The sequence below is a fragment of the Manacus vitellinus genome, unplaced genomic scaffold, assembly GCF_001715985.3.
Source record: "Manacus vitellinus isolate BGI_N305 unplaced genomic scaffold, ASM171598v3 scaffold_1_pilon, whole genome shotgun sequence".
In the NCBI taxonomy this organism is placed as follows: domain Eukaryota; kingdom Metazoa; phylum Chordata; class Aves; order Passeriformes; family Pipridae; genus Manacus; species Manacus vitellinus.
The window spans coordinates 21811944-21826447 of NW_021939396.1; the positions used below are offsets into that span (position 1 = coordinate 21811944).

The 14504-nt window shown below is 40.3% G+C and overlaps 1 protein-coding gene across 1 annotated transcript in view; it reads right to left on the bottom strand.

Moving 5' to 3' along the window:
* Positions 1-14504, bottom strand: part of CPQ (carboxypeptidase Q) — a 151968-nt gene that overhangs the window by 52763 nt on the left and 84701 nt on the right. The window contains exon 5 of the mRNA XM_018078211.2: positions 5457-5568. Coding sequence (XP_017933700.1) covers positions 5457-5568 — 112 coding nt within the window. The remainder of the gene's footprint in view (positions 1-5456; positions 5569-14504) is intronic.

The window sequence follows — 14504 nt, forward strand, 5'->3', positions numbered from 1 at the left end:
AAGATATCCCCATAAACACATAGATTGGGCAGCAGCTGATGTATAGATGTGCACCTCTGTGCTTGGCAGGGCATGAAGAGCTGACCAGTGATCATAGAATCATAGTATCATAGAATCAGCTGGGTTGGAAGGGACCTCTGAGATCATCAAGTCCAATCCTTGATCCACTACCACTGCGGTTGCTAGACCATGGCACTGAGTGCCACATCCACTCTCATCTTAAAAACCTCTAGGGATGGAGAATCCACCACTTCCCTTTCCAATGCCTGATTACCCTCCCTATAAAGAATTTCTTCCTAATATCTAACCTAAACCTCCCCTGCCAGAGCTTAAGACCATGCCCTCTTGTCTTGTTGATAGTTGCCTGGGAAAAGAGATCAACCCCCACCTGGCTACAACCTCCTATCAGGTAGTTGGAGAGAGTGATGAGGTCTCCCCTGAGCCTCCTCTTCTCCAGGCTGAACAACCCCAGCTCCCTCAGCCTCTCCTCATAGGACTTGCGCTCGAGTCCCTTCACCAGCCTCGTTGCTCTCCTCTGGACCTGCTCCAGCACCTCAATATCCTTCCGAACTAAGGGGCCCAGAACTGGACACAGTACTCCAGGTGTGGCCTCACCAGCACTGAGTACAGGGGAAGAATCACTTCCCTGGACCTGTTGGCCACACTGTTCCTGATACAGGCCAGGATGCCATTGGCCTTTTCGGCCACCTGGGCACACTGCTGGCTCATGTTCAGCTTCCTGTCAATCCAAACTCCCAGGTCCCTCTCTGCCTGGCTGCTCTCCAGCAACTCTGTGCCCAGTCTGTAGCTCTGCGTGGGGTTGTTGTGGCCAAAATGGAGGACCCGCCACCTGGCCTTGTTGAACCTCATCCCGTTGGAATCAGCCCAACTCTCCAGTCTGTCCAGGTCCCTCTGCAGAGCCCTCCTGCCTTCCAGCTGATTGACACTCCCCCACAACTTAGTGTCATCTGCAGATTTGCTGATGGTGGACTCAATCCCCTCATCTAAATCATCAATAAAGATATTAAACAGAACTGGGCCCAACACTGATCCCTGGGGGACACCACCAGTGACCGGTCACCAACTGGATGCAGCACCGTTCACCACCACTCTCTGAGCCCGGCCCTCCAGCCAGTTCCTAACCCATGATGAAGCAGGCGAGACCCAAACACAGCCAGGGAAAGGTAAAAAACACATTTCTGAACAAGGAGAGAGAGCTTGTGGGTAAATGCTGAAAGAAACCTGTGATGTGAACAAAGAACCTGTTGACTATTTAATTCCTCCTGTGCCAGCAGAGATGAGACTTTAAAAATAAACTAGATTGTAGTGTCAAGTAGAAGACCCTATCAGGCTTCTCTTCGAAACAGGGAAAAAAAATTGACTCCAGCTGTTTTAATTAAAAAGAGACACAACAGTTACCACTTCTGAAGTTTTTCAGAAGGAAGCAGTGAAATTCATTCATCAAAATCGACTGCATCTCTAACTCCAGTGGGATCTCTACTGCTGTTAGGAGACTCAAAATACTATGTTTGAAAAGCAAACACTGCCATATGACCACCTTCTAAAGACCTTTCTCTATCACTGTTGTTATTCAGTTCCCTCAATCTCCCTTTAGGGATGGAAGTCTCACATTCCCAGCACTGGAGTGTGAGGTGACTTTGGCACAGTGCTCCCCAGGGCTGAAGGAAGTCAGAACACCTGTGGCCTCAGCTGGGAAATGTCCCTCAGCCAAGCAACGCAGGAACTCATCTGGATTAGGAGCAAAGAGGCAGCACTGGCTAAGGCTCTGAAACTACTAAATATATACTAGCTGCTTCTTGCTCAAATTCAATGTACACAAGTATTAGTCCCAAACAAGACAAGAACTTGCCACAGGCTTGAACTGTTGGGAGAGGAGCACTGAGAAATAAAAGCAAAAACTATTAAAAATTTACTTGAGGCAAGAAAACAAACTGTACTGCTTAAAATAAAATCTGACCATTTTAAATGATAATTTTAATAATTTTTTAATAATTTCATTTATTTGGTCCTAAGCCAATAGCTATTAAGTAGTTTTGGGAGAAGGTTATGTTGAAAGTATGAATTGAATTTAAACTATAATCATTCTTCAAATATTATGGAGAATTATCAAAATCCCAATTAACAGGCATAATTTGAGTCTACCAGCCATGTCCAAGGGGTCACACTGATATCATGATGAAGTGCTATTATATCATCACTGAAAAAAACTGCTTCAATAGTGTACTAGTATCTTGCTTTCACTAAACCAGTGGTCCATGGCAGAAGTACTGGTAGTATTTCTCACTGCACAATACAAACTTTATACTCTAGAATTCATATTTCAGAATGCTCACTTCATCTTGAGGATCACATCACCACAGTTGTAAGATCAGTTATACTCTGGTAAATGCAGGCACAGTTTTCATGGCTACACAATGCACCACGGCTTTAAGACTCCCAGTATGCAGTAAAAATTTTCTACACATGCATAGAGCCAATTGAGTTGGCTCATCCTCATTTCAAATGTATTTGGTGGACAAGTCTAAGATTAAATTTATCTGAGTTCAAAACAATGTTAAACAAAGCTTCCACAATTCAAAACACAATGCTCACTCAAAACACCATCTATGGAATTGATTTTAAATAAAACTCGTTAATTTGCTTCTCACACAATCTGTACACCTTGTTATTTTGCTGTCCTTTTTTTGTCATATTTAATGTGCAGAGTAAGATATCTGCATTAACCAATCTGCTACAGAGGGCAGTTTACGAAAGGCCCTTTGGTCATTTACAGGTTAGATGTGACGACCCAGAAGTCCTCTCCCAGCCTTCTGTTCCTGAAGAACACAGGTACAAGAAGAGCTGGACACAACAGCTGCCCACAAAAGATGGCATCAGCAAAGGCTCTGGCATTTCCCAGCTGAGAGAATGGCATTTCACCCCAGGACACACAGCAAACACACAGGCTACTATCAGAGGAAATCAAATATTTGCACAAGAAGAAAGTGATGAATTTCAGTCATGCATGAAGGGAAACCCAGTGAATAAGAATTACACAATGCCACCATGAACTTGCCCTTAAGAGACACAGAACAGTTTATTCTGAATGGAATAGAGTGGCAAACACAGTAGTGTAAGTTCTTTTTCTTGAAGGTGGAGGAAACAGACAATTTTCCAAGTATCATAAAAAAAGGATTAAAAAACACTAAAAGAAGGCATAGACCTGGATTCTTCTGTTGAAGAATCCTATTTAGTTTACTTTTAAAAGAATAAAAATTTAAATGCGCTTTGTTTTGAATTACAGACTGATATTCCAATCATTCCAAGGCTGGAAAATGAGAGATTAAAGGTTCAAACAATGCAAAATAAAGGAACTCACAGGGATGTCTGATGTTCACCACTGCAGTATGTGAGTGGCTAATCACATAACAGAGCTTCTCTACAAAGAGCTCTTCCTGAAAGACTGAGACTGTTCAAGTGAAGAAATCCTTGTGTTGGGAAGTAGAGAAAGCTAGTTTATTATTTAAAGGCTGCCAGAGTTAAGAGCAGAGCAGCAGATGATTTTAGTTTCTAATGAATATGTGGTGCATTCCTCTTGACCACAGGTTACAGTTCTGGAAAAAGAGAATAAGGAGAAAAAATAGATTCCATCTGATGAAGGGGAAAAAACAACCTTGGATATCAGTTGGACAACCTAAAAAGTCTGTTTTGAACTAGTTTTGAGGGGAAGCCCATATGGAAGTAAAAACAGCAGAAAACTACGGATCAAGCAGTAAGACTGGAATTCGCAGGCTGGAGACTAGAAATCACACTAGGTCACAGTAGACTGGGAACAGATGACAGCAGACCCAACTTTGAGAGTCTGGGAGTCTGAAGAACACAGGCTGTTCAATCATAGCTCCCTCTTGCACATACACTGGCCGTATATCATCTTACTTTATGGACAATCTCTCCCATCAAACACATCCTAGGTAGGAATATGTAGACCAAGTTCTTCCACAATAACACACTGTCTGCAGCCCACTTCTATCCCCAAGTCAGATGAAGCCCACGAGTAGAAAACATTGGCCTTTCAGATCTCACACAAGGGAGGCTATGCAAACTAAGAGGAGGTAGGCTGAGTAAGTCCACACTGGTATTCTATCCATAGCATTACTGAAACAGAAATATCCAGGATACAGGCTGCCTTTTCCTCTTTCTCTCCTTATCCACATTTAGCACTGACAGAAGGAGGGTTTAGTTCCACTCCTACTTCTGCCGAGCAGAAATTCTGGAGGACCAAGACCAGCAAGCTCAGAGATGACAAACTGTTTGCTACAATATCAGTTGCAGAAGAGTCCAGTTGATCAACAGGCCAAATTCCAGAACCCAGTCACCTTGTCTCTTGGCTAGAATGATTCAAAGAACTGATCCCTGGGAGCAGAGCATGGCTTTGCTTCCCACAAACCTATTCTTGCAGTATACTACTGTGTACAAGGCCTCAGTGTCAAATGTTGCTTGGTGAGACACATGAGCCCACAATATTTGACAGGTCACTGTGGCTAAGCCAGACTTGACAGAAGTGTATCCTTGTAGTGATAAGACTGAAGTGTGTGCTTCCGCTGACCCGGATTATATTTGCCAAGGAAATGAGGTATCACAGTCCAAAGCAGATCCCAAGACCACAGCAACATAAAGGCAACATAATCAGGAAATCAACCCTCCAGTGCAAAACTGGGAATGCACAAATGCATGGATGGTATGCATGTATCACTATTTGGTGAAATAAGTCGAGCAGGATATAAATTTATTTAGGAAGAACATTCTAGGAAAAAAAACAACCCCACAGAAATATATACATTGAAAATATGAAATTCTGTGAAGTTTATAATATCTTTATATGAATATCTTTATATGTAGATGAAAGGGAAAAGACTAGAGGCAGGATCATTGCCTAGATCCAGTCCTAGTTACAAGCTCTTGAGAGAGGAAATTGTCTTGAGAAGTCATCAAGGGTGAGGTAAGGTGTTGAGAAGTAGCCACTGTAAAAAGCAACATGTAGAACATTGAAAGATTTAAGAACATGTTGAATTAATAGTTTGCTTAAAGGGCAGAGAAAATACCACAAGCCTGTCTGTGACTTCATAAATCTTCATCTTCATTAACAGAGTGAAACCTATTAAGACAAAATGAAAAGGAATTACTTCCTTCTAAGCTACCTAGATATGATATCTTACACTGAACTTTCATTCTATGATGATCATGAACATGCAGGCTCAAAGCACTTTCTAGATCATTGACTGATGTGTTGCTTTTGAAAGACCCCTGTGATGAAAGGAGGAATTTAGCAGAAAAACCTGAGAAGTATGAGTATTTGTGCTCAGAGAGATGGATAATACAGAAAATCCAGTTTAGACATCATACAAAACATCCTGGAAATATAACGCACTGAAAATATCTTAAAATATAATATTTACCCAGATCCTTAATGAGTGATAATGCTTCCCATGATATAAATGCTCCACCACCGTCATCCATAGCTCCCTGCCCAACGTCCCAGCTGTCCAGATGTCCACTGACCAATACAATCTAGAAAAGGAGTCATGAGAAAACATATCTACATTAAAACACAGAATCAGAAAAGTTTGTTTAGCCTTTAAGCATTTTAATGATTTTGTCATAAAGTTGGCTTATTAGTTTAGAATGGGAGGAAAAAAAAAATTTAAATAAAACTAAAATATTGTTCTCTGGTTTCTGAGTATAAATCTGGGATGACCAACTGCATCCTACTGCTTCAAACCACTGCCTAATCCAAACTGGATACACTGTGAGAAATATTCAAATGAAACATTTTGGTTTGTACATTAAGAAAGTGCATACTTTCCAGAGATGCAGGATTACTACACTGCCGAATGGTGAAAATGTCTTTCATATTCCATCTGTTTAAGCCCTTAGGCATGAAGTTTGATTAACCTTATTTTTGGGTGCATAAGGAAGAAATATGAACTTAGACTGAAGCATTCCCAGAGGTTTTTGTTTTATTATGCTGTCTTATCTATGCTTTTTGTCACAGAGGACCTCTAATTTATTACTGGATCCCCTATGTACTACAACGAGGTATTTTATAGTTCCATTAGTCACAAGGATATTTTAAATGGTTATTTAAAACATAATAGCAAGTCTAAGATGGATTTTCTGCAAAAAAGGCTAGAGTAGAGAATAGTAGTATACACATCTCCAGGAACACCCACTTTCAGATCTGAACTTTTCAAATGTTGACAAGCAGCATCACAGCAATACCAGAAGTGAGACAGTTCCCTGCCTAGACCTGAAGCTGAAGGGCCAATGGATCTATGATTGCAGTGGAGAGGTCAAGGAGAGACAAAAACTCTGAGCTGAGCAGGCAGTGTGGTAAAATGATGCAATAGCACAAAAACAAGAGCAGGAGCCACTGTAAAGCCCCAATAGTCTTTGAAGAACTGATACCAGTAAAAACTACCCTTGGGATAGGGTGGAAGTGCTCAACCTATGACAGCTCAGCACTAAGGAAAAACTGAAGGAGACCCTGGAGCATCCACCTGTGTCCTGCCCAGAACTAGCCATACATGAAGGGATGCTTCCTACTCTTTGGTTGGTTGATGTCAAACAAGAACTAACTTGCGGTCCAAAGGTTAAGATCTCTATTTTCCTCTTCACAAGAGAGAAATCTTAGTGTGTTTTCACTTGCTATGAAAAACAATGGACTAACAGATCATGGTAAGACAAAAAGTATCAAGTGCTCATCAAACAACAGTGGTTTTTCATCTAAGTACAAAATGACCCTGAGATTAGCTCAGTTGGTTAGAGCCTGGTACTAATAACGTCAACTAGTGTAGGCACTAATGCAAACAGAGTTTAATCCATTTATGGGCTATTCAGTTAAGAGTTGTACTCAATGATACTTGTGGGTCACTTCCAACTCAGAACAGCCTGTGAAATCAGGTAACATAACTAAAATACCCTTAGTATTAAACAAGGGCCATAAGAAAGTACTAGTCATATCTGCTGTACTGCCATGAGTCCAATCAGAATGCACCAAACCCCTTTAGATTTAGAAGATACACTGTGAGATGCTTATAAATGTCTGTTTTATAAAAAACCAGAAAGAGTAATGCCTTAGAAGCACGAAAAGCTTGTCATCAAAATCTTTAGAGCAGCTTACTCTTTTCTTCTCAGATGTCTCAACTTTCTTTTCTGCTTATCCAGCCTTAACTCAACATTTTTTTCCAGCACAGACTGATTTTCTTGGTAGTAGATAGACATGCTGCAAGCTTTATTCCAAAACCTCCCCTCCTTCAAAAGTGCTTAAATTTGGATAAGTCCCTCTGCAAAAGCCTCAGAATTACACAGTGATATTCCTGCGATTTAACGTCATGATCCTCTCAGGCCCAGCATGAAAGATTGCAAACAGCATGTTTTCCAGGGACATTGCCCTGCGGTAGAAGTACTTAATCTGCAGCAGCCCTCTACTACAATAGCGACATAGCTTGAAACCAGATCATCTGAGAAAAGCCATGCCAGCTTTGGAGGTACAAACCTTTCTGTAATGAGAGCAGAGAAGTGCTCACTGTGGTACTCCTTGCTCTTCTGTTTTCTTATAAGGGACGACTAAGCGTGCACACACACACACACGTGCACTTGCAGGTGGTGAAGGCGACACATGAATGAACTCTGCTTTGTGTTCATTCATGCATGTGCAGCCCCACTGCAACCAGCCTATGGAGGAGAGAGCTCAAACACCACCATTGATGCAGACTCAATACAGTCCACTCAATAAGGAATTTGCAAATAATAATAATTTTTTTAAAAGAACAGAAAAGGCTCTGAGTGAAAGCCCAATTGTCTGTGGTATAAAGGACGTCTATTTCGCAACTTCAAAATCAACATGTGGTTTGTTTGTTCTTAAAGCAAAAGTTGGTTTTAAGAAGATAACTATTCTGTCTCCTGGGAAACAGAGTTTCAAGATGAAGTGAATTATTTAGAACGAGCTTGTAAACTCATTGAGAGAGAACCAAGTTTACAACAGAAGTGACTCCTTATCTTTAGCAGTGAAAGAACACCTCAGTAACACTGTTCCCTGGCAGCAGTCTCAACATCAGTGTCTGAGAGGGAATTATTCCTTGTTTCTGTGGAACAACACATATTGCAACAGCAAGAAATTCTGAATCAGAAGAAGGTGGTGTAATCTCATTTGGTGTTACAAACTCCAGACATAAAGCATCTTTACCAATTCCAGAATATTACACCAAAACAGATCAAGGTTCAAGTGGATTGAGAAACTCAGATAATTTTCTATGCGAAACTTTTTTGAGAACATTTTCTCTTAAACTATCATATTTTTGTAGCAGCTGCAAAAATGAAAGTTTCACTGATAACGCTGATAGTCATAGACATTCTTAAAAAAAAAGTCTATCCTGACCATTTCCCAAATATTTGGTTTGGGCTACAAATAGGTTAAGAAAGATCTGTGTGTTTCTGCACCTGCCTTTAAGAAAACATTAACTGCCCCCAGTTAAACTGCAATTGGATTAAATCATGCCCTAAATGTAAATCAGGAACATGACCACATTCAGTGGATTTTATTTTGTATATATAAAGATATTTCTTCAAATTAGTTTCTAGCTTTGGTGTCCAAATAATATGACTTCACTGGACTGCTCCTTTTATTAGATTTTACGCACATTAGGAATGGTTCTTAAATAATCAGTCTAGCTGTCTCAACTAATTTACAGCCCTAAAGATATAGTGAAGTTCAGAAAGAAAAAAATGATTAAAACAACAACTGTCTTTTCTACTTAATATGCAGTGTAGTAAGTCTTAACTTCCAGGCTTCTGATTAAATGATAGATCTGCACATGAAACAGAAGTGACTCACTTAGTCGCGCAAGAATCCAACCCTATTATTGCTAAAAAACTGATTAACCTTCAAAGAACCTCTGTGTCACAATATACAGTAAACTCTTTGAAGCCGAATCTCTACTTAGTAGAAGTGATTGAAAATAAAGTGTTCTTGGAAAGTACTGCAATCAAACCTCCCTGTTTGAAGTGAATTTCAAAACCGCTGAGTAGCTAAATAGCATGGGCTGATATAATTTACAGCATATAAGACATTAAAGGAGAAAATTAGTCTGAAAATAAATTATTACTGATAAAGGAATCGTAGTAAAGGTAACGAGACACAGAAACTATATAAGCATTCAAAAGATAACCAAATATTGAAATTACTACAATTTTCATACTAAATGTTGGACTTTAAGACTTAGTATTTCCATATTAAAGTCCTCCAGAATCTTTTATTTCCTGTTTCCTGAGCTGTAACATCTCGGAAATAATACCGCTCTTCATAATACTCTATTTTGAATAAAAGATTTTAATTTATATATTTCAACTACCTTCTAGAGGTTTTAAGAGGAAAAATCATAACAGTAAGTACCTCTAAACAAAACCAGGCATAACTGAAATTAGCACCCTTGCATAAAGATGATGTTGTAGCTGCTTTTTTTCTAGTTCAAAGATTAGCAAAGAATCTCTGCAATAGCCCTGTATGAAAGCTGAAATGGCATCTGAGCTGACGTGCAGAGAGAAACACTCCTTTTTCCACACTTACCAAAGGAAGACTTCCCTTACACATGTAGTAGAAAATTTTATAATCTAGAATATTTGTATTTATATATTTTTCACTTTAGGGATATATAGGATTTCACATTTTTACAAATCTATCAATATCCCCAAATGTTTTATTGTTGAAATTCCTTTTCTCAGTAAGAAAATTAATCTCAGCAACAGAATTAATCTCAGCTAAAATAAACACTAGTGTCCAGTGCTACTTCTTTCACTGAGGCATTTACAAGAACTGTCCTACTTGTACACTGTGATACTATGCATTACCCTTTCCAAAACTGTAAAAATAGTAGATTTTTCTAAAAAAAAATTACAACTATTGTTGCCTCTCAAGAACACTAGAGGATCCCTTACTAAGTCAGAACCATGCCTCACTAGCACTGCCTTGGAGCATTCTGATGACCTAAAATGACCTGAAAGACACTCTGAGTAGCCACCTCTCAACTGTCCTCAAGAAAATAGACTTGATTTTAAAAATTCTCCAAGAAGATTGCTGATGGAAGCAAGCCAAAACAACCCTTAGACGGTTGTAATAACAGCAGAAGACTACAACACAGGAGGCTTCAAAACCTAACACTTATGTCCCTGTGCCAGACACCAAGCATTAGGGAACACTTGAAGTTGGAAGGGACCTCTGATTGTACATTGTTCTGCTCACAGCAGAGTCAACTTGTATCTGATCAGCCAGAGTTTTGTCCAGTCAAGTTCTGAAAATTTCCTATGAGGGAGATGCCACAACCTCTTGGGACAAACTGCTTCAATGTTTACTCTTAGGAAAATATTTTTTCTAATACCTACTATAACACAAGCTTTTGTAAAATGTGACCTACTGGGCCCTCAGTGCAGCATTCAAAAGTCAAACTGGATTTTGAATGCTGTCAGCTCACAAACCTGCCTCATGAACTACACGTTCAGATGCTTTTATTATTCATCATCACCAGTTGAACACGATGGAAATGAAATTTTTGCCTCTTACCACACCATTGTCCCTCACCACTATGCATACTAAAAGGAGTGCTGATCATATAATCAGTTCTCCCAAAACTGTCTCATCATCCCACTTCTACAGTCACAATGATCTATCAGATAACTATCAGGCAACTAGTGATGCCTCTTGTCCTTGCTACTCTACAGTGGGAGGTGGCTCCATGCCTTCCTGTTGAGATGGCAAAAACTTCCTCCTCTCACAGTCAGACACTCACAGGCCCATGTTCACAGCTGCAACTCCAGCCCATGACAAAGGTTCTTCTGATGCCACCCTTTTATTCCACAAATCTACACATAGGCCAGGTTCTTGCCATTTCTTCCACTGCTGCCTAAAGGATTTGTCTAGTATGCTAAAACACTCAATTAATCTTTCATTTGATTACTATAATCCTTTTTTATTTCTATGGCTTATCCTGCACTCTTGGCACCTGTACAAGTTTTCTCAGAATTTTGCTAAGATTATCCTTTTGTTTGTCACGGGGCTTTGTTAAGATTCTTATTTGTTACTAATTTTTTGAATGTGTACATAATATTTTTATTCCTCTTTCCTGTTCATGTTGCTCCCCTCTTAAGCTGCACAATAAACTTCTCAATGCAGCACTACCTTCAGGCATTCCCAGAAGTGCAGGAACCCACCGTGGATGTAGGAATTTATGACAAAGTGATGGCTGAAACACTAGAACATAAAGTATGGGGAATTGCAGGACGGTGAGAGGTGCTGCTGTCTCCTTGGGTTCCCAGAGACGTGGTGGGTGGCTCCCGTGGCCAGGCGCCTGCAAATGATGGCTGCGGGATGGAAGGGTGATGAGGGGACACTGCCCTTTGCGTGACAGCAGTGAGATCTCCTGGAGCTCTGTCTGGGGACTGGTTGATGAGCCAGCTAGGAGGTTCTGGGTCAGGATTAGGAGGCAGACCAATGTGGGTGGCACTGCAGTGTGTCTGCTACAGATAGCCTGAAGAGGAGGAAGTAAGTGAGGCTTTCTGCAGGCAAACGCAAAGAAGTCCCATATTTTCAGGCCCTGATCCTCATGGGGCACTTTAACCACACTGAGATATTTGCAGGGTAGAAGCACACAGCAGGGTATGAGCAATCCAGGAGGTCTCTGGAATACAATGATGACAACTTCCTCACAGAGGTGATCGAGCAATCCCTGAGGGAGATGCTCACAAACAAGGAAGAAGTGACTGGGGATGTGAAGGTCTGTCATACACATAAGATGGTGGAGTTCAGGATCTTGAGAGGAAGGATCTAGGCAAGTGTCAGAATTTCAGCCCTGGTCTTGTGGAGAGTTTAGCCTGTTCAAGGAACTGCTTGTAAAAATCCTATGGGAGACAGAGTTGGAAAGGAAAAGAGTTCAGAAGAGATGGCTGATTTTCAAGGATCGTGCTGGGCCTGATCAGGTGGAAAGGAGCTTGGCAGAGAAAGAGCTTGGGGTCCTGGTGGACAGCTAGTTGACCATGACCCAGCAGTGTGCCTACGCCATAAACAAGGCCAACAGCACCCAAGCTGCATCAGGCAGAGTGTTGCCACTAAGTCAAGGAAGGGTGATCCTTCGTCACCACTCAGCACTGGAGAGACACGTCTGGGAGCTGTGTCCAGCTCTGAGCTCCCTAGAACAAGAAAGACATGAATATACTGGACTAAGTTCAACCAAGGGCCACAGAGATGATGAACAGGCCAGAGTGTCCAACAGAGCTGGGACTAGAGAAAATAATGTGTATAAATACTTGATGACAGATGGAAAGAAGAGGGAGCCAGATTCTTGTCAGTAGTACCCACTAACAGAACAAGAGGCACCAAGCAGAAACTGAAATAGAAGAAATTCCACTTAAAAATAATAAAAAAACCTTTTTTACTACAAGGCTTACAGAACATTGGAACTGGTGTCCAGACAGGTTGTGGGGTTTCCATTCTTGGAGATATGCAAAACCCAAGTACTACACAACCTGCTCTAGTTGATCTGGCCTTGAGCACAGGGTTGGACTACATGATCTCCAGAGGTCTTTTTTTGTAATTATGACACTGATTCAAATGAATAATGAATGAATACTTCACATTTTCTTATAGATCTATATATATTCTATATTTCTTTTGGCTCTGAAAATTTCTTTACAGACACAAAAAGCAGAACGCAACTTGGAATTAAATTCTACCAAACCCCAGTATGTCCTTCAAGATGTAGACAGATAAAGTACAACTGTAATCTTCAATATAGTATTTTACTGGAAGACAAAAGACCTCTTTTCTACTTAGGGTAGTCAAAATCATAATAAAAATTAAAGTTGGTATGAAATCCATTTTATGAAATAATTTTCAATTTTTTTCTAATAGTTTTATTAACTGATACAAGAACGCACAGAAACAGGACATTACTTGGCTTGCAAGATGAAAAAAGTCTTTATCTTACAATGACTATAAAATAACTGTTTTGTATATTGTATGAAACTTGTCTTCAAAGTATTAACATAATTTTCAGATTACAAGTCTTCTTTCACCAATGATAGTCCTTTCAGTTTCTTTATGTTTCTGATAATTAAAACAACATTTATATTTAGGCTTAAATGTGTACTTAGAAAAACATTTATTTCTCATTTCTACATTCAAATTAGTTAATTATATCGTGTTGATCTCTTTGTCAGTAAAATGGACTACACAACTGTTTATTATGTAGGGATATAGCGAAGATTAACATTCACTCTTATGAAAGCTTTCATGGAAAATACTAAGAAACAGAGACTTAAAACCCCTGTATTATGTTGAAATTATCGGAGCTGTACATCTTTATACAAACAAAAATTCAGTCCACAATTTCTATTCACAGCCCCACAGAAACCAGAGTGTCATATTCACAGACACACAGCTAAGTACTTGCAAGTAAGACTGACACATTTCCCTACTCAATTCCCATTAGTGTATCTCAAAAACACAGAGTTTTGATACAAAACAATGGCTCACCCCTTATGTTTATGTGTCCTTAATTTTTTTGTTTATATACTCCTGTGAAACTTAAAGTGTGTTTGACACAAGTTTTCACCAAGATAAAGAAGAGGTTGATTTTTCAAACTCAAGCAATGTCTGAAAAGACCAGACGAGACAACTTTGTCAGGATGATTTCCAGGGTGGATTTTCTGCTCAAAGTCAAAAGAGATTTGGTTTATTGGAAGCAGTAATACGAAGGCTCTGGAATGCATTTGTAGTGCAGGGAACTTGGGTAAACCTGGTGGAAAGTACAGATGTGGCAAAGCAAGAAAAAACAGCGGTAATGCACTCCAAGATGTTTGGCATACCACAAGGCTGAAAGGCCATTCAAGGACATGTGTCACCTGGGTACTGTATGTCTGCTGCCTGTTACATCCTTTAAAATAGATGCACAAGTGTCCCCAGAGAAGGGCAACGGAGCTGGTGAAGGGTCTGGAGCACAAGTCTGATGAGGAGAGGTTGAGGAAGCTGGGGTTGTTTAGCCTGGAGAAGAGGAGGCTCAGGGTGGACCTTATCACTCTTTAACTCCCTGAAAGGAGGTTGTAGCCAGGTGGGTGTTGGTGTCCTCTCCGAAGTAATAAGCAGTAGGCCAAGAGGAAATAGCCTCAACTTGTGCCAGGGGAGGGTTAGATTGGACAGTAGGAAAAATTTATTCACCAAAAGGTTTGTCAGTCATTGAAACAGGTTGCCCAGGGAAATGGTGGAATCACCATCCCTGCAGGTATTTAAAAGAGATGTAGAAGTGGTGCTTAGGGACACAGTTTAGTGGTGGACTTGGCAGTGTCAAGTGCCAGTTGGACTCAATGATCTTAAAGGTTTTTCCAACCTAAATGATTCTATGATTTGATCATCCTATGCCAGACACAAACCAGTGCTTCCCTTGCACAGAATGGACAAG